Source organism: Opisthocomus hoazin, chromosome 28 (genome assembly GCF_030867145.1).
Source record: "Opisthocomus hoazin isolate bOpiHoa1 chromosome 28, bOpiHoa1.hap1, whole genome shotgun sequence".
Taxonomy (NCBI): domain Eukaryota; kingdom Metazoa; phylum Chordata; class Aves; order Opisthocomiformes; family Opisthocomidae; genus Opisthocomus; species Opisthocomus hoazin.
Window position 1 is genome coordinate 6978780 of NC_134441.1, and position 22313 is coordinate 7001092.

The 22313-nt window shown below is 61.4% G+C and overlaps 3 protein-coding genes across 7 annotated transcripts in view; 1 reads left to right on the forward strand and 2 right to left on the reverse strand.

The window, feature by feature from the left end:
• Positions 1–386: 386 nt before the first annotated feature.
• RHOBTB2 (Rho related BTB domain containing 2) lies at positions 387–12399 on the reverse strand. Of its 5 annotated transcripts, none has more exons than XM_075444585.1 (10): positions 12242–12399; positions 5814–6015; positions 5511–5614; positions 5220–5405; positions 4098–5122; positions 3038–3156; positions 2803–2953; positions 2611–2699; positions 2299–2404; positions 387–2221 (listed from the first exon to the last, which is right to left on the reverse strand). In XM_075444585.1, the coding sequence occupies exons 1-10, from the start codon at positions 12298–12300 to the stop codon at positions 1983–1985; spliced, it is 2280 nt and encodes a 759-aa protein (XP_075300700.1). In that variant the 5' UTR covers positions 12301–12399; the 3' UTR covers positions 387–1982. The 5 variants fall into 5 exon arrangements, with proteins under 5 accessions (XP_075300700.1, XP_075300702.1, XP_075300701.1 ...); XM_075444587.1 differs by lacking the exon at positions 12242–12399 and adding an exon at positions 11764–11782; XM_075444586.1 differs by lacking the exon at positions 12242–12399 and adding an exon at positions 10617–10940.
• Positions 405–1499, reverse strand: LOC142364683 (uncharacterized). The gene is made up of 3 exons (XM_075444696.1): positions 1495–1499; positions 667–1413; positions 405–594 (listed from the first exon to the last, which is right to left on the reverse strand). Exons 1-3 carry the CDS (start codon positions 1497–1499, stop codon positions 405–407), a joined length of 942 nt encoding a protein of 313 aa, XP_075300811.1.
• A 5015-nt stretch (positions 12400–17414) lies between the features above and the next one.
• The window catches only part of PEBP4 (phosphatidylethanolamine binding protein 4), a 79814-nt gene continuing 74915 nt past the window's right edge, over positions 17415–22313 (forward strand). Inside the window, exon 1 of the mRNA XM_075444620.1 lies at positions 17415–17522. The gene's annotated coding sequence lies outside the window, so the exon portion shown is untranslated. The remainder of the gene's footprint in view (positions 17523–22313) is intronic.

Below are 22313 nucleotides of genomic sequence, written 5' to 3' on the forward strand. Positions count from 1 at the left end.
CAGCAGCTCCATGGGACCCTGAGGACCCAGCCCAGGGTGTTGGTGCTGTGCCACACTGGGAACGGTCCCCTGCTAGGGAGAATCCTCAGCAGCAAACCTGGGCTCTGCCTTTACACCTACGCCGTGAGTCCTGTGCCTGCAGAAGTAGGAGGCTGAAATCTCAGTCCCTGGAGCGTGCAGGGCTGGGAGCCCGGGGCCCGGCGATGCTGCTGACCCCCAGGATGGAGCTGCTGCTGCTGCCGGGCGCTGTGGTTTTCCCTGCTCCGGCTGCACCGAGCCAGGGCTCTGTGTGTTGCAATAGCTGCGTTGTGAATCCATGCAGTGCTCGGTGAGAAAGGGGCTCTGCTCGCCCCAGAAAGCCCCCTCGAGCTGCCCGCCAGCCTTCGCGCCGCAGTCGGGTTTTATCAACAGCGCAGGTCTGGGGCAAGAACTAGAAGCAGGAGCTCTCGGTGACGTGGTGGGAGGCTTCGTGGCCCAGGTCCCATCCCGGGCAGCCCCGTGTGCCCCCCGAGCATGCAGACCTGGGCAGGGAGCTCCTGCAGAGCCAGGCACATGCAGGATTTAGTGCTGGGACGCAGGAGCTTGGGTCCTGGCCTGGGGAAGGCAAACAGGACTTGGAAATGGCATCAAGCGCCCGGATTCAAAAGGGAAAGAAACTCGTCCTACCTGCTCGTTGGTGCTGGGAAGGGTGAACACACCGAGTGTGAGCTGGCTGGAGCCGCAGCCTTGCTCCTGCATCCGTGGCCGAGGCTGAGCAGGCGAAAGGAGTGACTCGGAGGGCTCTGCGGAGGCCGGCCGGGCACAGGAGCGGGAGCATCCCTACGTGCTTGCTCCAGCAGCAGCCTTTCTGCCAGGGCTGGGCTCAAAGGAGCTTCCCCCTTCCCAGCTGGGGAGGGAGAGCGGAGGTTTGGGTCCCTCCTGCCCTGCCTGGCAGCCCCGCAAAGCCCCGGGGCCACGCTGCCTTCTCCTGCCGGTGTCTGCGCAGCTACAAGGACGCAGGCAGGTGGGACGCACGGTGAGTCCGACGGGAAAGCCACCTCTCCTCGTACAAGGGTTTTTTTTTGATGGCTGTAACGCTTCTCCGCTGTCCCTGTCCATCCCGGGAGCGCTGGGGGGGGTGCTGGTGTCACCCCAAGCAGGGCACAAGGGTGCCCCGTGTCCAGCTGCTTCCTCCCAAACACACAGGGACCACGCCGGGCTTTTAAAATACCATTTATTACAATGGAGCCTTCCAGGCTAAAATCCCAAGCCGAGGGCCTGGGGTTGGTTTCTGGTGTGGCAGGCTGGGGGTGGGGGAGTTTGGGAGTGGGGCTTGTTTGGTTCTTTTTTTTTTTTTTTGCTTTAAGTTTTCTCGTTGATGAAAAATGAAAAGTGAAGAGGCAGGGAGGAGAGGGCTCTGTCCCCTCCCGCGCCCTGAATTAGGACAGACCCCGCTTGCGAGTAGAAGAGGGATGCTGCAGTGCCCGGAGGCGTTTGGGGACCGGGGTCCCCTGCACCATGCCTGTCCCCCCTGCGGGTCGAAGGGGCCGGCAGGACCCCCGCAGCTGGCGAGATGCCGTCAGACAAACCACCCAGGACCCGCAGCGTCTGGTTACAAATCAAAGTGGAAGCGGGATGGGTTTCTTCTTCTTCCTCATGCTGCTGACGGTCAAAAAAGAATAACAATAAAAAAAAGAAAAAAAAATCCAAAATGAAACCACAACACAGCCCTCGTGCTCCTGTAAACGTGAGTTTCTCCTGCTGCTCGGCCTCCTGGCAGCCGCGGCGCGGGGCGAGCAGGGCTCCAGGAGCGCCGGGGGCTGGCGCCGGGCCCCCAGCCCCTCCGCAGGGACGGGTCCCTGCTGCCATCATCTCCTCTGGGGCTTCGGCCGGCGGCGTCTGCTCCGCGCCTGGTGCTGGGGCAGGTCATCCCACCCTTCCTCCTCCTCCTCCTCCTCCCCGTCTCCTCCCAGGGATGCTGGAGCCAGGGTAAGGACGGGCTTTCAAACCACAGCCGAGGAGGAGGAGGAGGAGGAGGAAGAGGAGGCTGTGGCTGCCGACGATGAAGGAGAGGAGGAAGGGGAGGAGGAGGCATTCCAGAAGAGCCATCGCCTCTTGGGCTGCCGTTTGAGGTGGAGGTAGTCTTCCTTCTCCCGCTCCTTCTTCGCCCGCTGGTAGTGATCCTCCTCCTTCAGGTACCACACCGGCGGCCAGCGGTGCTTCTCGAAGTACTCCTGGTTCTCTGCGGGGAGAGGGGGGGTGAGGACAGCCCCGGGACCACCAGGACCCCCTTCGGCCCCCCTTCCGGCCCCGACTCACCTCCCGACATGGCCTTCATGTCCCGGGGGAACTTGCGGCAGACGTTGTTGTAGTTGGTGCAGATGTGGTGGAGGCACCAGTCAGCGAGTTGGTAGGCGCAGTGGAACTGGAAGAGATGGAGCCCGTGTCAGAGCCACCATGGCACGGACCATCGGGGAAGCAGGAGGGATGCGCCCTGTTCCTCCATGGACATCCAAGACCAGACCTGGTCGTCCTCTCTGCCAGGACAGCATCACCCTCTGCACGGCATCACCCAGCACCTTGTGCGTCCCCAGCCCTGCCAGCACAGGGTCCTGTCCCACTGTGTCCTACCTGAGCCAGCTCCAGGAACACGAGCACGTCCCCATCGATGTCCACCATCATCTGTGCCGCCTCCATCAAGCCGGTGACGGTGTACTGCTCTGTGGGGACACACGGGGTTACAGGGTGGCTGGGATGGGGTGACCACCGAGCTTGGGGATGGGTGGGGGGGGACACTGTCCTGCTGTAGCCACCCCAACTCACCGGTGAGAGCCACCAGATGCGGCAGGCAGAGGCGGTTGGCGAGGATGATGAGCTTCATGTCATCGAGGTCGGGGCTGGAGCTGAACTGCCCGGTGTAGAGGTACTCCAGCACCGCCCGCATGCAGCTCTTGCTGGTGTAAGGAAGTGCCACCTGCGAGACACATGCCGGCTGTGACCCCACAGCTGTCCCCAGCTGTCCCATCCTCCCAGGACGAATCCCAGAGCTGCTCCTCACCTCGTTGGTGGAGCTCTCCACGAAGGGGCCACCGAACATCGCGGCCATCCAGTCGCAGCTGGAGATGAGCAGGGGCTTGTGGGCACTGATAGCACCGTCATCCAGCACGAAGGTGACATCTGGGGACAAGCAGAGGGATGCTACTGGGACCGTCCCCATCACCTGGGAATGAGCCACCCCCTCCCACAGAATGTCTTGCACCGGGGACAGTGGAGGGAGGCAGATAGAGCCTGGCATATCCCATAATTTTTCTTAAAGATCTCTATTTTCTTTCCCCAGCATCCCCCGCCGGCTCGGAGGAGCTCAGGGAAGGGCTCCGGCTCTTCCGAGGGATTTTCCCAAGGCGTACCATGACACATTCGAAAGCAAAGGGGAAAACCCAGAAAACGAATGTCTCGCCCAAGCTTGAGTCCTTCGGAGAGCTGGGAAGGACAACAGGGATCTGGGAAGGACAACAGGGATCTGGGAAGGACAACAGGGATCTCCCGCCCCCCTACTCTGCTCTCCACCCCAGACCACAGCTTCTCCAGCAAACATCTGTCCCCTGACAGTGACAGCTTGACCACATCTAGGTCCGTCCTCATGAAACAAATCCAGCTGGAGGGAGGCTGGGACATTCCCTTCCCCCCGGGACGTCACCCCACAAGCCGGTGGCACGTGGTGCTCGGTGGAAAGCTGGGGAAGTCCTACCAAGGGCACATCGCTCCTCGTAAATCAGATGACCCTGTGAAAATCTGGGCCCCGGGGGGGGAAAGAAGTCGCCTTTGCTGCTCTCCCGTAAATAAACGGAGCTGTTTGACGGGCTGGGGAGCAGGAAACCCTGGGGAAGGGCCATTACACTCACACTTTCTGGGGAAAAAAAACCCTGTAAAAATCCCAGAAATGCGAAGCGTCACCAAAAACCCCAGGGAAGGCAAGCGCCTGGTGGCTCACGGCACGGCTGCCCTGCTCTCTCCTGGGGTAAAGCCAGGAGCGCCGAGCCCCCCGACCACCCAGCAGAGCCCCCCAAAAGGGAGAGGGGGTGCTGTGGATGGTGCTCCCCCTCGGCCCAGAGTCGTACCCGAGAAAGTCCCCTTGGCCAGGCATTCCTTCACCCGGTTGGTCCTCCGGACGTGGAAGGCTTTGGTGATCTCCTGGTTCATGAACGCCTCGTTGTTGAGGATGTTGGCCACCATCATCCGGAGGTCGAAGACCTCCAGCAGCTCAGCGATGTGAGCGATGTGCATGAGGTCCCGCTCCTTCTCATCCAGCTCCCCCGTGTACAGGTACTTCAACACGGCCCGGAAAGGACCCGGCTGGATGGAAGCGTCCATCTTCACCACCACCATGAGCTTGGACTTGTAGGTCAGCGGGTCTTCTGCCATCTCCTCCTGGATGCTGGTGAAAGCCCGGCTCCAAGAGGAGAGGTCCCTTCCCCGCCGCAGCCCACGCTCCCCGTTCTCGTAGCGGTTGCCCCGCAGGATCCCATCACTGGTGGAGGGTCTAAGGCACGGTTTTCGCTGGCCGGATCCGGCCTCCTCGGTGCTCTCACAGATATCAAAGCTAGCGGCTCGGAGGAGGAAATCCCGCCCGTGGTGCCTCTCCTCTTGGTGCAGCATCCGCTCGGCAGCCGCAGTAACGGCCACCCCGAAGCCGTGCCCCGTGGTGCTCTGCTGGTCCTCCTCGCTCAGGTCCATGAGGAACAGGTCGTAAAATTTGGAGGAGGAGGTGGAGAGGTAGATCTTGTGTGCGTAGATTTTGATCTTCTCTTGCAGCACCAGGATGACATCCGCGCACAGGGGGTCCTCCAAGAGGTGGGCTGGGCGCTCCTCGTTGTTGGAAGGGGGGTCCGGGACGATGATGATGGGCGGAGGGGGCTTGGGGGGCAGGAAGGGGGCTTGGAGAAGAGGCCGTTGCACGTTGCGGAGGTGGGACTTCCAGAACTGCAGGTGACGGCGGGAGATGAGGGCGGCACGGATGGCATTGTCAAAGACGTCCTTGATGCCAAACTGGGCCACCACGCTCGTCTCATAATAGGGGATCCCCAGCTCCTTGGCTACCTCCCTCCCCTTCTCCGGGGGAAGGATCTCGTTAGGTTTTATCGGCCTGAAAAAGAGATGAGATGATGAAGAGACCTCTTCAGATGCGTGGTAAGGAGAAAGCATGGGCAGGCATGGACATCTCTAGGGCATGAGAGTCCCACCTGGCCAAGGGACGCCGTGCCCGATTGACAGCCTCCAGGTCGGCGTAGCGCAGGTCGAGCTGGCAGCCCACCAGGATGACGGGCGCGCGGGGACAGAAGTGCTTGATCTCTGGGTACCACATGGTCTTCACATGGTGCAGGGAGTTGGGGTTAGCGATGGAGAAGCACAAAACCACGACGTCGGACCTGCGAGGAGAGGGAGGGTCAAGGTCCATCTTGGCGATGGAGCCAGCCCCGCCATTGCCCTCCCTCCCTGCCCCGGGGCAGCGTGAGGCTCTGCCTCTCCCCTACCTGCCATAGGCGAAGCGCCTGTCTTTGTGGTGGTCACCAAAGGTGTCCCAGAGCCTCAAGGATACGCTAACATCATCTACCACATCCCGGGAGCGCTCCAGCACCTGCGGGAACAGAAACACCATCCAGCTCCCGAGTCCTTGAGCCCTGCAAGAGCGGGGCTGTCCCCACCACGCCCAGGGTCCCGAGGAGTAAGTCACAATTTGGGGAGGATGTGACTCCATCTCCTCAGGCTTCCCATGGGGCATCCATGAGATGAGCCCCCGCCCCAGCACCCCTGCCCCGCGCCCCGGCAGCCCTCACCTCCTGGCAGACGCGGTACTGGTCGATGGCCCACACCGTGGGCACGTGGGTGGCGAGGAGCTGGTACTGGGTCAGCGTGGCGTTGCAGGCGCGGGCACAGATGAGCCGGGTCTTGCCCACCGCGTTGTCCCCGACCACGACGCACTTGATAGTTTCTACGTTTGGCCTCTCATAATCCATGTCAGAATCCATTAATTGGGACCTGCAGGGGGAAGGGGGGGGGTCAGCAAATACGGCGGGGACGAACTCGGGGAGGGGGCTGTCTCCGGACGGGGCGGGAGGCCGAGAGGGACGAAGCAACAAGACGATGCCGACGCTCGGAGCCACCGGCCCCTCGCAGCACGGGGGAAGCGAAGGCAGCGAGCGAAGGCAGCGAGTGAAGGCAGCGAGCGAAGGCAGCGAGCGAAGGCAGCTGCCCACCCCTCCCCGGCTCGCTCTCCCCGCCAGTCCCCTTTAAAATTTAATGTTCTCCAGGCAGCGTGCGTTGCTCTGCCGCGCGTCAGACACATGCCCTGCGTTTGATTCGATCCTCCTCCCTCCCCGTCTCTCCGGCCCTGGCTCATGCTTGTTCATGTGAGATGAGGCTTTTTTTTTTTTCTTCCCCTCCCCTCCTCCTTTTCCTTTTCTCCCTCTCCAACGTTCGCAAACGAAGCTTCCAGATCCGCCCGACCGAGCGCGCACCCGGGCACTGCCAGCCTCTCCGCTGCCCGTCTCGGAGGAGCACCAGGTCTGGCCCTCGACACGACCTGTCCCCCTCTTCCCACCCCCTTCCCAGAGGGGATATTTGCCCCCAGCGAAGAGCAGCAATGGAGAAGAAACTCGTGATGTTTGCAGGAGGCTCAGCAGCCGTCGGGTTTGGGGAGGCTCCCAGCATCACCGGCCTCCCAGGACCAGGCTGAACCCTCCAGAATCGGTGCTGTGGGTGCTGCGAAGGCGGTGCGAGGCGCCCGTAACCCGCGAGCAGGCATGCCCTGTGTCTCACCCTTTGCCTGCTCAGAGCCCTAGGGTCTAAATCAGCCAGAATTCACTCGTCCCAGAATTAAACCAGGGATCTAAACCAGGGGGGAAGAGCAGGGGGGAGAAGGAAAAGACAAAAAACCCCACCCCACATTGCAATTTCTCTGAACTTCTCAAAGCCGCAGATCTCTGCCCCCTTATCACCCGCTCCTGGCACCGGCCTCCCGAGCTGCTATAATAAACCACCAGCGCCAGGGCTCGGTGAGCTAAAATACCCGGTAACGATGGCAACCGAGCCCTGCACGCGGGCACCGCGGACGCAGCTCCCGTAACTCCCAGCCCGGCAAGGACTTTCCAATGTTAGCACCTCCCTCCCGCGCGCAAGCTCTCCGAGCGCACCTGGCTACGCCAGCCCGGAGGAGACGGCGTGGGAGAGGGCTCCGCGCCACGCGGGGCCACCAGCCTCGTGGGCAAGAGCAGGCAGAGGGGGGTGGCACGAATCCAGGTGGCTTTAGGTGCCAGCGCTCAGACGTCGGCTGGTCCCGGGGCAAAACTTCTCCGCGTAGCTGTCGCCGCATCCTTTGGGATGCGGGGATGCTGTCGGCTGAGGGCATCGCAAACGGGGAATAGCAACCTCCTCGGGCTCCGCAGGGTGAAAAGGAGTCGGGGCAGGTTGTCTCCTTCCCCGCTGACCCCTGGAAATGTGCTTCCACCTCACACATCTCCCTGTGCCACCATCCCTGCTGCCCCCGGGGCTCAGCTTTGCCAGGAGATGTCTGGGGGGGGGGTTGTTAGTGCTCAGGGAGCTTCGCTGCGGTTATTTTTAGGGCCAGCCGTGCTCCCAAGCCGGCCGAGCTCATTCAGCCGGCGAGGGGGGAAGGCACACGGAGATGACAATTGCGGTCGGCAGCTTGGATGCTCGCCCTGCGTGAGGAGCTCGGCCCGCACCCAGCCAAGCACGGGGGACTCGGGAGCCTGCTCGGAAAGTCCGGTGCCCCCGAGGAACGAAGCGCTAAATCCTACGGGATCAAGAGAGGAAGAGGGGGACGGCAGCCAGCACAAAATGCAGCCTCCGAATAAAGCAGAAGTGCATTGGGGAACTCCAGCAGCCCCCCACCCTCAGCCCATCACCCTGGGAGGGGGCTGAGCCCCTTCGCAGGGATGATTTCAGCAGCACCAAGCCACCACCGCCGCAGCCCCGCTCCTCGCCTTCCCCACCACCGCTTCTCTGCCAGGGACGGCTCCAAAACCCCCCGGAGAGCGCGAAATAACCCGAGATGCCGAGCCACTGGCGCTCCCCCCGCAGCAAAAGCCCTTCCCTGGGGAGCAGGGCTGCTCGGGCCAGCAGCCCCCCCAGCCCCGCTCTCCCTGCCCGCCGCAGCCCCCCACCCAAACCACAGGCACCCAACTCACACACTCCCACCCCCAACGAGGAGAACCCCAAAATTGCTCCTTCCAGGCTGCCGTTTCCAAGGCAACCGCACCATCACCCCGGGAGCTGTCGCCTAGCAACCCCCAGGCTAAAAATCCTCCATCCCGCACCTCTCGAGGGGAGGAGAACCCCCAAACTCGGGGGGGGGGGGATGGCTGCTTCGGGCTGGGGGCGAGATGGGGCACAGGCGGCACCGCGGCGGGGAGACGGTGCGGGAGCGGGGCCCCGAGCGGGGCTGCGGCACAGCTGGGCCCGGTACCGGGGGACACGGCGGGCCCGGGGGCACCGGGAGAGGGGCATCGCAGTGGGGCCGGGGGTGCTGGGAGCACCCGCATCCGGGGTGCAGGGCATCGCTATGGGGTTGAGGAGCACCGGCAGCAAGTTGTGGGGCATCACAAGGGGACTGGGGGTGCTGGGAGCACCCAGATTGGGGGTGCTGGGCATCGTATGGGGGCTGGGAGTGCTGGGAGCACCCAGACTGGGGGTGCTGGGCATTGTAAGGGGGCTGGGGGTGCTGGGAGCACCCAGATTGGGGGTGCTGGGCATTGTAAGGGGGCTGGGGGTGCTGGGAGCACCCAGATTGGGGGTGCTGGGCATTGTAAGGGGGCTGGGGGTGCTGGGAGCAACCGCATCGGGGGTGCAGGGCATTGCAAAGGGGCTTAGGAGCACCGGCACTAAGGTGGGGGTCTTTGCAAAGGGGCCAGGGGTGCTCCGAGCACCCGGTTTAGGGGTGCAGGACATCGCAAGGGGACCGGGGATGCTCGGAGCCCCCGCATCGGGGGTGCGGGGCGTTGCAGGGGGGTTGAGGAGGACCTTAGGCCCGGGGTGCGGGGGGTTGCAGGGGGGCTCGGGGGTGCTGGGAGCACCCAGTCCGGCGGTGCGGGGCACGGCGGGGGGCATCGCGAAGGAACCGGGCCCTCGCTGTCCACCCGGGGGGGTGCGGGGCAGGGTGCGGAGGGGGGGTTGGGGGGAGTCGGGGAGGGGGATCCCCGGTACTTACACCAACACAGACGAAGCGGCGGCTCCCAGGGGCCGGGTCCGGGCTCTCCCCTCCGGACATGGCCACGGCGCAAGTTGCGCGGCTTTGGTCTGCGCTGCCGGGAGCCGCGCTGCGCGGCTCAGGGCCTGGGGGGCTGGGGCCCATGCCGGCACCTCGGCAGCCCCGCTCTCCTCATCCGCGGCCCGCTGCGCTGCGCTGCGCGGAGCCCTGCGCGGAGCAGCCCTGCGCGGAGGAGCCCTGCGCGGAATCCTGCGCGCTGCAGTCGCGGCCGCCCCGCCTTTCATTCACAAAAAACAAGCGGCCTCGACGAGGCCCCGCCCCCACCCCCCCCCCACCCCTGATGCAACCCATTGGCTGAGAGCGACCGGGGGGGGGTGTACCCCGGGGGGGGGGGGGGCCTCGGAGGGGGACCCCATCCTGCGGCGCATCCCGCCCCTCACTCTCCCTCGCAGGGGTCTGCCCCCTCCCTCCAACCTGCCCTTCATGGGGGACCCCCACCCAGCCCCCCATCTGGCCCCCCATCCTGCTCCTCAGGCCTCCCCTACATGGGACCCCCACCCTGCACAGGACCCCCCCACACCTCCTCTCCATCATCTGCTGCATCCAACCCTCATCCTCCTCCCGAACCTCGCCTCCGTCCGCGACCCCCCCCCCGCCCCCGGGAAGGGGTGCACCCTCTGCCTGCCCCCTCCTCGGAGCACCTCTTCCCCCTCCCCTTGTCCCCCTCTCTTGTCTCAGGGGGGGCTGCACAGGGCTGCCAGCCCCCGGGGTCCCAGCCGGGCTCTGCGCAGTGCTGGGGGGGCTGCCAGGCTGCCCAGCCAAGGATGGGGCTCCACCGGGGGGCACCCCTCATGTGGCTGCTCACAAGCCCCAGGCCCCCCCCAAAGCACCCCCAACCCCTCGCAGGGCTGGATCTCCTGGGGGGGGGGCAGATCTGACCCCCCCAACCCGTGCTCTCCGAGCACAGGCCGCCCGCTGCGGTTCTGCCCTTGAACCCCAGCCCGCTGCGCTCCTCGCAGCCCCCTCCTCCCCCCCCCACAGCCCCCCAGCCCTGCCACCCCAAGGGCATAAAAAAATTCAGAGTCATCTTTGCAGCGTGGCTGCCGGGAAGGCGTCCGGCGCGCTGACCCCGCTGCTCTGACCCCGTACGTCCGCATCATGTGATGCTTCGCCATCCTCTCCCGAGGCTTTCGGCTGCCTTTCCCCCCCCCCCATCGCCCCCCCCCGAGCCACGCTAAGCTCGGCCCCCCGCTCCCTTCTCCGCTCGGATCAGGCCGGCCGGCAGCCCGCAGCGAACGCCGGCACTGATGCAACGCCGCATCAGCCGGCGTCAAAACCTCAGCCTCACCTCGCGCCTTTCCATCCCAACCCCCCCATCCCGGCCCCCCCCCCCCGGCATCGCCCCCCGCCTCACCTAACTCGCAGGACGGGGATCTCTCTCTCCATAGCAGAAGGAGATGGAGTCGCTTATTTGGGGAGGGGGGAAGCCCTTTGGCTTTCGAGCCGGGCATAGGCAGCTCCCGGCGCTGCCTCGGTGCCCACACCGGGACCGCGAGCCGGCGGCGAGGCGATCGGCTCCACGGCGAAGCGATTTATTCCCCTGCAACGGGAGCCGCAAAGCAGCCGAGCTGCAGCTCTGAGCTTTCTTCTTCTTGGAGCGGGTCACGGGGAAGGAACACGTAAAGCTTGTTTGCCAGCCGCATGATTTGGCTTATTTGCTCTCTCGTAGCAGGTGCTTAATTGTGGCAGAAAGAGTTCCTGGCAGCTTTCTGGGCAGCCGAATTCCCGCCTGCCCCCCTCCCCGCTCGGCAAAACAAAAGCTCGATTGTCGCTCGCAGCCGAAACGCCCGGGCCGCGGTGCTCGCGTGGGTCCCGTGCGCCGCAACCGGCTTTACCGGGAGGAGAGAGCCGGGGGTGGGGGGCACCGGGCAGGGAAGGGGGCTCGGGAGCTTCTACAGAGCACATGGCCGCTGCCTGCAGCCCCTCTGTTCCTTGGGAGGAGAAACCCAAGCCTTGTCTGACTCGCTGCATCCCATTCGGCAATCCCACGCCGCGGCATGGCACGGCATGGCACGGCTGCCCGCGGCACGGCACGGCTTCCCGCGGCACAGCACGGCTGCCAGGCGGTAGCTCCCCTCCCTCAGCACCACCGCTGCCGGCGGGGCTGTAATTAAAAGGCCGTTTGCTCCCTGCTCCCACATCTCTCTCCGATTTAAGCCTCTTGATCTTCTCCCAAAGAACTCCCATCTGCCCGGCTCCGTAATCACCCTCGCTCCCAGGCCAAGAGCTCCTGGGCGCTGGGGAGCTTGCACCGCTGGGACAAGCACCCACATCCACCCCGCAGCACCCTCCCCCTCCATCTCCCCGTCCCCAGCAAGGAACGAAGGAGCTCTGCAGATATCAGAGGCAAGAGCAGACATGGCGCCGGCCGTGCCCTCCCCTGTAAACTTGACGACTCTCTAGGGTTCAACGCCAGGAGCCTTTCCACCCCTCCCAGGGTCTCCCCGCGCCCCTGCCCAGCCTCGCTGGGGCCTGGCACGCCGGGTTGCGCCGCTGCTCACCCGAGTTGCGGCGGGACGGGTGGGTGAACGCAAAACTCATTGTCCTCTCGCTCCTCGGAGCAGCCGGCAGACGCCCCGCAACCGCCGCAGCCTTCGCAGCTCTGCCCCCGCCGGTGCCCCCCGCCCTGATCCCCAAATACAGCAGAGCTCAGTGCCGGTCACCTCGCAGCGGGCTGAAGGGCTGCGACCGACCGAGGCAATGCGTCCCACGCCGGCAGCGCCCCGGGAAAAGCGGATTCACAGCGGGGAGACACTGGGACGCCCTCCGGCAGCCCCCGGCCGCGCGTTCCCGCAGCCCCCGCCGCCTTTTGCCTTGCTCTGCCCTAAGCCCCGCCGCGAGTTTTCCACTTTGTCCGTGGGCGAGCGGACGTGTCCCGACGGCGTGTGTCGGAGGAGAGCAAAGGGCAAAGTCCCCTGGAGAAAGCGTGCCTGACCCGGGAGGCTGGAGGAGCTGGCGCCGCGGCGGGAGGGTACTTACAGGCTGTGAGCCATGGCAGTCATCTTCGCGGCGGGGCTGCCTTTCCCTTGGCTTTCCATCTCTTTCTCCTGGCGGGTTCTAAAAGCAGAGGGCAGAAGGGCTCTGTGAACACACCCCAAACGCAGACTCGGGTCCTGAAGCCACCCCTCCCTCCTGCACGCTGTCACCCCACTGCCCTGGGGACAGAAAGCCTTTGGGAAGGCGAGCGCTGCGTGGCTGCCCGGGCTGGCCAAGAAATGTCCTTTTGCAGGGACAAGGCTGTCCCTCATCGACGGAGCGGCTCTGCCCGCCGTCCCTACGTCTCGCTGTGGGTCTGCTCTCCCCGTGCCACCACCTTCGTGTACAAGGCAGCTGGAGGGGGGATATATAGATAGAGGGGTGGAGTTGTGGAGTCTCCTTCTCTGGAGATATTCAAGACCCGCCTGGACAAGGTCCTCTACAACCTACTGTAGGTGACCCTGCTCCAGCAGGAGGGTTGGGCTAGATGACCCACAGAGGTCCCTTCCAACCCCTACCATTCTGTGATTCTGTGATTCTGTGGGTGCACAGATCCCGCCCTCTCACTGCAGCCCTGTGCTGGGTTTCACAGCCACAGCCTGTCCTTGGCCCCAGGGGCTGGCCAGGGCGGTCGAGGGGTCCCCCAGTACCACTGCCCTGCTCCGAGCACCTTACCCGTGGGCTAAGAGCCTTCCCTGTGGGCACGTGCACCCCGAGCAGTGCCTGGCTGCCGGGGTGGCCAGCAGACCACCGAGCCCTCCAGCATGTTTGCTTTGGCCAGCGCTCCCCTCCTGCGAGCTCTGGGCAAGGCAGGGTGGCAGGGCCCTCCCCTCCTTCTCCCGTCATGGGTCAACGGTGCCTGCGCACGTCAGGCTGGAGCAGAGTCCAACCCGGGCTTCGCTCCCGGCAAAGCCGGCAGACGCCTGGCTCCTGCCGGGGAGCTGGTTTTGGAGACCCGCCGCAGCGCTGGGTCCTTCCCTGGATTCACCCAGGAAGAGGAATTCGAGTCACCCCTCAGTTTCACTGCTCTGAAAACCCCAAATCCTGCAGCTTTTCTTCCTGGGTGGTGCTACAAGGGGTCTCCTCGCCCAGGGCGGCTGCCCCGGGCACCCACGTGGGCTCCCCAGCCCCGTCAGCAGGACTGGGGAGCTCAGCCCTTGCTTGCTGGGCAGCCAGGGACACAGCAGCTCAGAGAAATGGCTTTTAGGAGCTCAATATCCGTTTGGACACAGCAGTCAGAAGTCTCCAAGGAGCACTTTGCAAAAATGGCAAAACCCTACCCGACTGCGATGGGGGAACAGCGGGGGCAAAGGGACCCTGTGCTGCTGGAGATGGCATGACGGGACGTGCTACCATGCTGGTAGGGAGCAGGCTGGGAAGGAGAGTCCAGGAAACAGCTGATACCAGAGTGAAAGGTCTAAAACAAGCAAAAAGAGCATTTCTGCCCCTTCCATCCCCTGTCCTGCCAGCGCAACAGGGTCCATCTCCGAGCAGGGAGGTTGGGGTGCTCTGGGAATCCACTGCACACATGTACAGTGACCCAGCTGCATGCCTGGATCGCGTCTCCCAGCCCTGAAATACAGCCACCCGATACGCCAGGGGAGATCACTCATCCTGCCATCGACACCGCCGCAGAATTTCAGGGATTCATCACTCCGTTTATAAATATTTAAACCCAGAAGGAGCCATGTACTCCCATAAAATGCAACTAATTCTACAGGCAAAGCATCCCTCCCTGTACCCCAGAGCAGAGCTAAGGAACATCTGGGGCTCTCCAGCCAGATCTTTCGCAGACTGAAACTGGGTCAGGGCAAAATTCAAGGTCTCGGTCCACGCGTGCAGGATTTCTGCACCCTCCAGCTGCGAGACATCAGATTTACCGCCCTGCTCGGTGCGGAAAGTGCTGCAGAGATGAAATGGCAGCTAAAGCCGCTCTCCCAGCTGCTTCCCCCTGCCACCCCAGCCAGGCTTTGGGCACGCACGGCCGGCCCCGCACTCTGCAGCCGCAGCCCGAGACATTTTCAGGCTCCCCGCCGGCCGGCTGCTTCATGCAGCATTCACAGCTTCGTACAGCATTAAGAGCTGCTGACGCCTCGTGAAAAAACTGTGAAAAGCTGCTATTTGGGGAAAGTTCCTCTTATAACGGTGCATCCTGTGGCTTCTGTTTCCCTTTTCTCCTGGTTCTCTTGCTGGGGAGAGCAGGGCAGAAATAGGCTGATAGTGTTGCCAACGAGCCCGGGCTCTTCATCAGAGGAGGAAAACAACCCCCCCGAGCAAACAACCCAAGGAATGAATTCTCACATCGCACCCAGGGAGCTGTTATGGGTGCGGGGTGGGTTTCTGCCTGGCGTGCCGCAGCTTGGGGACCAATGCCGAGCGAGAAGGGGGAAAGCGGGACCTTCCCGGGTCTTGTCCCCGGGTCTGGCTGCAGCCAGCCCCCAGCATGGAGAATGGCACAGGGGCTGGGGGGGCTTTGGGGAGGGGGCTGCATATCTCTGCATTAAAAAAAAAAAATAATTAAAAATATCAAAGAACGAGGAGTCTGTTTCTAAGCAACTGTCTCCAGTAGGGATGGAGAGCAGGGGAAGGGGAGGAAGCAATGCTGGGTAGGGAGAAAACTTCTGGGGTCCCAGCAGGACCCAGGGCGGGCGGTGAGGGAGGGAGCGGAGGAGCTGCCGGGGCTCTCTCAGCAGCGATGGCTGTTTGAAAGGCAGGAAAAGAGGGGACACAGGGGTGTCAGCCCCCCAGCAGTGGCACTGGGGGCAGGCCAGGAGACCCTTGGGCAGCGGCTCGTGGGTGGGTGAGCAGGACCAGCACCCCTTTCCCCGCTGCAGATCCCGGCTGCGAGTTGTGGCTCACGGGAGGGCGGCTGTGCCTCGTGCCCTCGCTTGTGAAACAGCACCCAAACCCCCAAAACCACTTCCTCCACCAACGGCTCCCGGCCCAGGCGGGCTGCAGGCAGCAGGACACAGCCAGCAAGGCAGGTAGCCAGCCGGGCGGGGAGGGGACGGCAGCGTTTGGTGGCTGCGTGGACGTCCCGGCTGCCTGCCACGAGGCATCAACACCCCCGGTTGAAGCAGCAAATAGCAGCCATGGAGAGTCACCGGTTTTATCCGCTCTGTCCCCGTGGGAAAGCAGGGTGGCATCCGTCCCACGCTGGAAGATTTTTCACCCCACAACTTGGTGCCTTCTCGCACGTGGCTCTGCCCGAGCGCCCTCTTCTCTGCCCGCACCGGCCGTGGGCTACTCGTTAAGCCCCGATGGCCACCAACATGCCCTGCAGAGCCCCGTCAGGGTCTGGCAGCCGGTCATCGACAGCTCAAAGGGGGGCTAAGGGGGAACGAGGGAACGAGGAGCTGAGAGCATCACCCGCTCCGGAGGGTCTGCACCAGCCCACGGCCCACAGGGCTGCAAACAGCCTGTGACAGCACCTAAAGCTGCTCCTGTGGCATGAGCCACCTCCCCCCCAGTGCAGCCCACCACCCCGTGCCCAAACGCTCAACCCTCGCACCCTTTTGCATCCCCCCCGCAGCTCTCTGGCATGGGGGAAAAGCCCTCAGCCTCGCCGTACCCCATGGCTGCTACTGGGGCCAACCCTGCCAAAGCCCTGGGGAATAAAAGGGGGGAAGATCTCCTCCGGGCAGCCGGCGCGGTTACCTGCGTGCACCGGCTCTGCACCGTCCCGCGGCTCTCCCCTCCGGTCCAGCAGCTGCCCTCGCTATCCCGAGGTGCTAACTGGTCTGGGCAGGTAGGACCCATTTTTATACGCTCGCCCATGTGATCCAAACAAATGCCCTAGGGATGAGTTTTTGCACTGACACAAATAAAGGGGCCGGGACTAAAACCTGTTGAACCACAATCCTGCGCAACGGACAGGAATTTTCCACTCGGAGCCCTTCAGCCAGGCTCTGGGCGCGCTGGCAGCACGGCACGCGCCGGGGCCTGCGTCTCCCTGCTCCCAAAAATCCCGTTTCCCTACAATTTCAAAGTCTTTCAGACTCATTCCCAAATGCTTCCTGCACTGGAGCTGGAGGAAACGAACCTGGATGGAGGGATGGATGGGAAACGTGAAGGAATATGTTAGAGCCATTGATTACATCTGAATCCTGCAAATCAGTTGCTATTTCTCCCATGGTCCTTGGAAGGAAACGCAGCAGAAGATGCCAGTCAGGGTGAGAAATGGGGGGGTGGGGAATCCTTTGCCCCCCGAAAAGCAAACACTCCCTGCACCCTGGGGGCTTGGCAATGGCACTTTTGCACAAGGCGGAGGGTGCCTTTGGGAGCCACGAGCTGCGGGTCCCTCGCCGGGACGCTCCTCGCAGCCCATCAGGGATGCTGATGGTGTGGTGCTGGTGAGGATGAACACAGGTACCAGGGCAGGGGGGAGTCACAGTGACCAGCAGGGACCAGGACGGGGATGGAAAGGGGAGGGCGAGCTTCGGATGAGCGGCGGTGAGTCAATGGGAACCAAGGGCTGGAGGAAACGGCCACGGAATGGAGAGGTGGTTGGGAGGGGTGACTCAGTGGGACCAGCTGGTGAGTCAATGGGAAAGGAGGGAGCCGACGGGCTGATGGGCAGCAGGTGTCTGTCAGGCTTAAAAGGAGGCAGGAGGAGCCCCTAGGACTGGGCCAGGCTGCTCTTCTTGGAGAGGCTGGAGCACTGCTGGAGTATGCTGTCTGCAGGTATGGCTTTAGCTGATAGCAGGCAAGGAATGTGCTGCCTGGCACGTGTGTGGTGTTTTGTGCTGGTCTTGCCTCACCTTCTAATTGAGATGCTGTTGTGCCCTGGGCAGCTCTGCTGCTGCGTGTGCCTGGCACCTGGGGCTTACTCACGTGAGCGGTATGTTCTCACGGGAGCCACTTCCTCTGGCCCAAGTGGAGCTAAGCTGGAAAGTGAAGCCTGGGGGATTTTATGCCTGGTTTTGTGCTGGGTACTAAAAAGGCTCCTGTTTTGCTGGGTTATGGAGCAAGGAAGGTGTTCCCTGCCCAGAGCACTGCCTGGTTTGCAGCTGCTTGCTCTGTGCAGCTCGGAGCATCCTGCAAATGGCCCTGATGCCTGTGAACTGCAGTGCTAGCTTGTGTCCCAGCTGTGAGGGTGACTCTGGGGGGGTGCCAGCCCTTGGCTCTGCAAAATGCCCCCTGTTCAGCCTCTGAGCCAGCTCTGGGGCTCAGCCCTGCCAAGGAGCTGGCTGGGGGTCTGCCAGAGCTGGCTGAGCACGGGCTCCCCTGTGCCGCCAGCTCCTCTGCTGCTGTGGGACTGGGGATACTGGTGGCATAAAGAGGGGTAGGTGGAAAAGCAGGGGGTGGGCTGGGTTGCTGTGTGCTGGGGGGTGCTGAGCTGTTTTCCCTCTTCTTTTGCAGCTATTTGATTTGTTGGGGTGTAAGGGCAGGGTTACTGTTGGCCCTGCCAGTATGTGGGGAGCAGTAACTAGGGGTGACCTTGGGCTCCCCTTCAGAGCCAGGATGCCAAGGGTCTGGAATTGAATGTTTGGTGAGGGGGAGCTGGCAAAACCTTTTGAAAAATGTGCCCATGCTCAAGGGTTCCCCCTCAACTATGGGTACCTGTAGGAAGTACTCCCACCTCCTTCCAGCCTGTGAACCAGCTTTGGGGGGCACTGGGGCTGCCTTCTGCGTGGAGCTGTGGTGGGGGCTCAGGGCTTCCCAGAAAGTCACCATAGCTGAGCTCATTAAGCATGTCGGGTCCTCTGTGGCAGACCAGTGAAACCCATTTAAGGAAGGGTTAAGCCAGTTTAGTGTGATTTGGTAGTCTATTGATATGAGGGTTAATCTGGTGTAAGTGCATTGATGTTGGGGATTTGGAGTAGTTTAACTAGCCTGTCTCCCTGTTTTGTCTGTGCAACTTAACGAAGGGTCAAGCCTCTGCTCCCCCTTGTCTTGGGCTGCAGAGAGCTGCTGAGAGGGAGCAAATAAGCTGGGGACTGAAGGGAAAAGCCACTTGCAGACTGAATCTGAAACGCTGCTATTTATAGCCATCCCTGCTCAGCCAGCCCGAATTCCATGTAGGTCCCCATGCCTGGCTGGCAGGGTGGGCAGCGGGTGGGTGAAGCAGCTGGGTCCTGCCAGCCCGTTGTACCCTGATGAGGTGACTCGTTGGGCCAGGCTTAGCCTGACCTGAGTCAGAGCAGAGGATGCTTCTTCCTCATCCCCAGCTCCTCATTAACCTGCTGCCCCAGGGCTTTCCCACGAGTGTCACCCAGCCTGGCCTGTCACATCAAAGACTGGGAATAGGTGTCTGTTTATTTTTTACTGTCATCTGTAAAGGGCTGTAATCATAATTAACATACCCACGAGGCATGGGGCAGAGATGCACCTTCTTGCCAGGTTGCAGTGTCCAGGGGAGGGGGAAGAGGGAAGCATGGTGAAAGTGCCTGGGTGACCCCTCCATAACCCAGTCCCTGTGCTGTACCCTGCCCACGCAGTGTCCCTGGGCAGTGCAGGTGGTAGGCTGAGCAGAGGCCACACCTGAGGGTTTCTCAATGCTTTACCTCCATGCTGCTGTCGCATGTTGGTGTTTGCAGCAATGCTTAGTGGCTGCTGCTGTCTTTGGGAGCAAGGGAGGGTCTGTAATGCTGAGCAAGGAATTTAAAAGGAGCTGAGCAGCTCCCCGATGGGTTGCAGCAGCCTTTTGGCAAGGGTGTGAATGGAGGGGTGCAAATGGGAGCTGACTGCATTAGGCAGCATCCTGGGGAGCGGTGGGCTCGGCTGCGTGCGTGCCAGCACCGCTGGGCTCTGCCAGGCTGCAGAGCTGCAGGCGCTGAAGGGAAGGAGGCTCCTGCACAGCTCTGCGCCTGCCTTGTGACTGCGAAATGTATGCGCTTAATATAGGCCGAATGAAAACATTCTTCCCAAAATAGAAGACCTTCCCCGGGAAGAGCTGCAGCTCTGTCAGGAGCCGTCACAAGGTGCTGGCCGCGGTGGGGTGGGCTCTGGCAGGTGTGGTTGTGCAACGCTGCACATCCAGCCTGCAAGTGTGCAGCCGGCCGGCTCACAGCAACGCCTGCCACCAAGGTCACCCCCCCAGGGCTCTGCTCCGAGCCCGCCATGCACACTGCAGCTCCTGGTGACCCTCTGCAGAACATGCCAGCTGGCTCTGGGGGGTGGGATGGGGCAGGCACCCACAGGGTTTGGATGGGGTGCAGAGGTTGATGGCCCCGTCCCTGAGCCATGCAACACCATGGGTGAAGGTGCTGCTGTCTCGTGCAGGTGTGCCAGGGTGAGTGCTTGGGCTCAGGGTGGTGTTAGGTGCTGCAGGAGATGAAATGAGTCCCTGCTTGCAGCGCTGCTGGAGCTGGGATTTGGGACAGGGCTGGGCTGGCAGGAGAAGGGGCCATCCCAGTGTGCTGCAGTGCAGGGGTGGCTCTGCAGGCTGCTGCGATGTCTGGGGGGCTGCACCCAGCTGTGTGCTTATTTCCTGGCAAACACTGAGTATTCCTCCTCTCCTGAGCCCCCCTGTGATGCCCAGCTAAGGCAGAGGGAGAGGGGCTGGTGCTTGGGGGGCTCTGCTGCCGGGGAAGGCTTTGGGGCTCACAGCAGCGCTGGCTCTGCTCTGGCGCCCAGTTTGTGCTGCTCTGTATCTTCTTCTGCTGGGATGTGAGTGCAGGAGCCTGCAAGGTGCGAGCAACTTCACAGGGCAGAAAGGATTGTGCACCCCCTCCCTGATCCCAGAGAGATTCCTGCTCGGTGGATGCTGCAGGTCCAAACCCCCTTTGGGGGCCCTGACCCTTCCCCCTTGGTCACTCAGGGTTTTCTCCACTGCTGCTGGTGGCAGTGGTTAATCCAGCTTGATGGGACACAGCTGTCTGCTAGGAAAATGGGGCAGGCTGGGGTGCAGTTCAGACCTGGGGCTTTGGCAGGTAAAAAGAGAAAAGCCAAAAATCCTTCTCAGTTAATCTCTCAGGCTGCACTGTGTATCTACACATGATGTTTAGCAAACTGCAAAGCTCTGCTGTTTCAGCCTGCAGGCTCACAGGGGTCTGCTTTGGGGGGCTCGGAGGGGTGAATGCCACCACATTGCTCTGTGTTTTTCCCCAGCATCTTATTAGTGCTGCTGAGACCCAGAAATCTAGGCTCTGCTGTTGAACTCTTGCACTCGTATGATCCAGCTAGTGATATAATCTGTCTGCCCCGAGCAGTGCAGATTCATCTTCTTCCAGTAACACAGGCAGGGCTGGCACTGCTGCTGGGCAGTGAGCTGAGGGCAGCTTTGCAGTGACAGCCTGGGTCTTTGGCTCCTCATCCTTACGTGGCTCTAGACAGACCCAGGAAAGCTGGAGCCCTCCTGAGCCAAATAAATCTGTCACATCCCCTAAATACTCTTAACTCTTCCCAGAGCCTTAAGATCACCTGAGAGGGAGAGCTGGCCCCACAAATCAGTGCAGCTGCAAATTTATGGCCCATTCTGGGACAAGAACTTTTTTAAATTGGCGAGCTCTCGCCCTGTGGGTGGGCTGAGGCAAGGTGAGGATGACCTTGTGGTCATTCAGTTGAAGCTGGGAGTGAAATTGTTGGCCATGCAATGAGGGAAATGTGAGGACAGCCTATGAAGAGGTGAGATAAGCAGCACAGCATGGCCAGGGCATGGCTGGAGGTGTAGCAGGTTATGAATGGGGAGAGAGGATGTGGTTTTCTGTTTCCTTTGCTGATTGCTATGGAAAAAAATATCTGAAAAATGGGCTTCCTGCAAGACAAAGATTGAGGGAATTTCCCTGGCTGCTGAGGTTCTGCCAAGTCTCTTGCTTCCTACAGTCTCGCTGGTGGGTATCAATGGTGTAAATACTTTTTTCAGCTGTTGTTTAGACTGTAGGGATTTGTTTCTATCCAAATTTCTCGAGCACCTTGCTCACAGGACCCTCTGACACCACCATGGGGAAACTGAGGCAGAGGGGAGCCCAAATCAGAGGAAAATGCTGGACCTTGACAGAAGAGCTGAGCTGTTTTTGCAGCAGTTGGGCTGGACTAGTGCTTGGGGGTCTTGGGTGGGAGTGTAAGGAGCATATTTATTGCCCAGAAATGCCTTTGCTCGTGCAATGTAAAATAAATCTGATTTTGTGAGCATTAGGGCAAAGCAACAGTCTTGGTTCTGTGGCAAGAAAGGGATAGAGTTTCTGCTGGACTTCAGTAGTGAGCTCTGACTCCACTGCAGCCTGGAACAAACTGGGAGGGAAGAACACGGTGCCAGACTTTCGGGGAAACTCAAGCCCAGCAACACCTCCCTGTTCTGCCCCTGCAGGCAATTCATGTCTGGGGAGAGACGAGGTTGCTTAATGAAGTGGGATGGAGGTAATATTGGATTCCAAGAAATATAAAACAGCTTTTTATGGTGCTGGGTGAAGTCAGAAGAAATGCTGAAGTGGATTGTAAATGGCACTGGTTAATCTCAAACTAACATCAACAGGAAGCCAGCAGCTCGGGTGGGAAGTTCCAAAGCTTGCAAACAATGTGTTTTTGGCCCATGTCAGAATAAAAAGCTGATTTTTTATGAACATTTATGGGGAAAATCTGACCAGGAAACACTTGTTTTGCATTAAAGCCCAGCATGAAGTAAACAGGCAGCACCAGAGCTGGAGGTTTTGCATGCATGTGAAAGCTTTGAGAGCCTCTCAGGTTCAGCTGCTGGCCATGGGGTTCCTTGAGCTGCTTTGATTTTTGGCTGGGCTTTGTCCTAGTGCTCCTGACACTCCCTGGCACACAGTTTGGGACCTGGGTAGCAGCTTCTGGGGCTTTAGGAGAGCAAGAAGTGGGCTGCAGAGGTGTGGTGTGCTGCGGGGCTCAGCAGCACCCAAGATGGCCTGCTGCCTCCTCTGCAGCAATTCACCTGCTGCCTTCCTCTGCAAGCACCGGTTTTGTGGCCTCGTGGCTCAGCTGATGTGTGTAACTTGGCTCCCAACACAGGTGCTTTTGCTGTGCTTTGTTGCTGCTGTTAAAGCAAGCCCCAGACTTCTCCCTTCCTTCCCTGCCTGAAGGTAGTTTCCTTTTATTAAGAGCCTTTTCATATCATTATTAATAGTAAATGATGTTTTCCTTACATATGTCTTGGCTTTGCCAACTGTGAAAG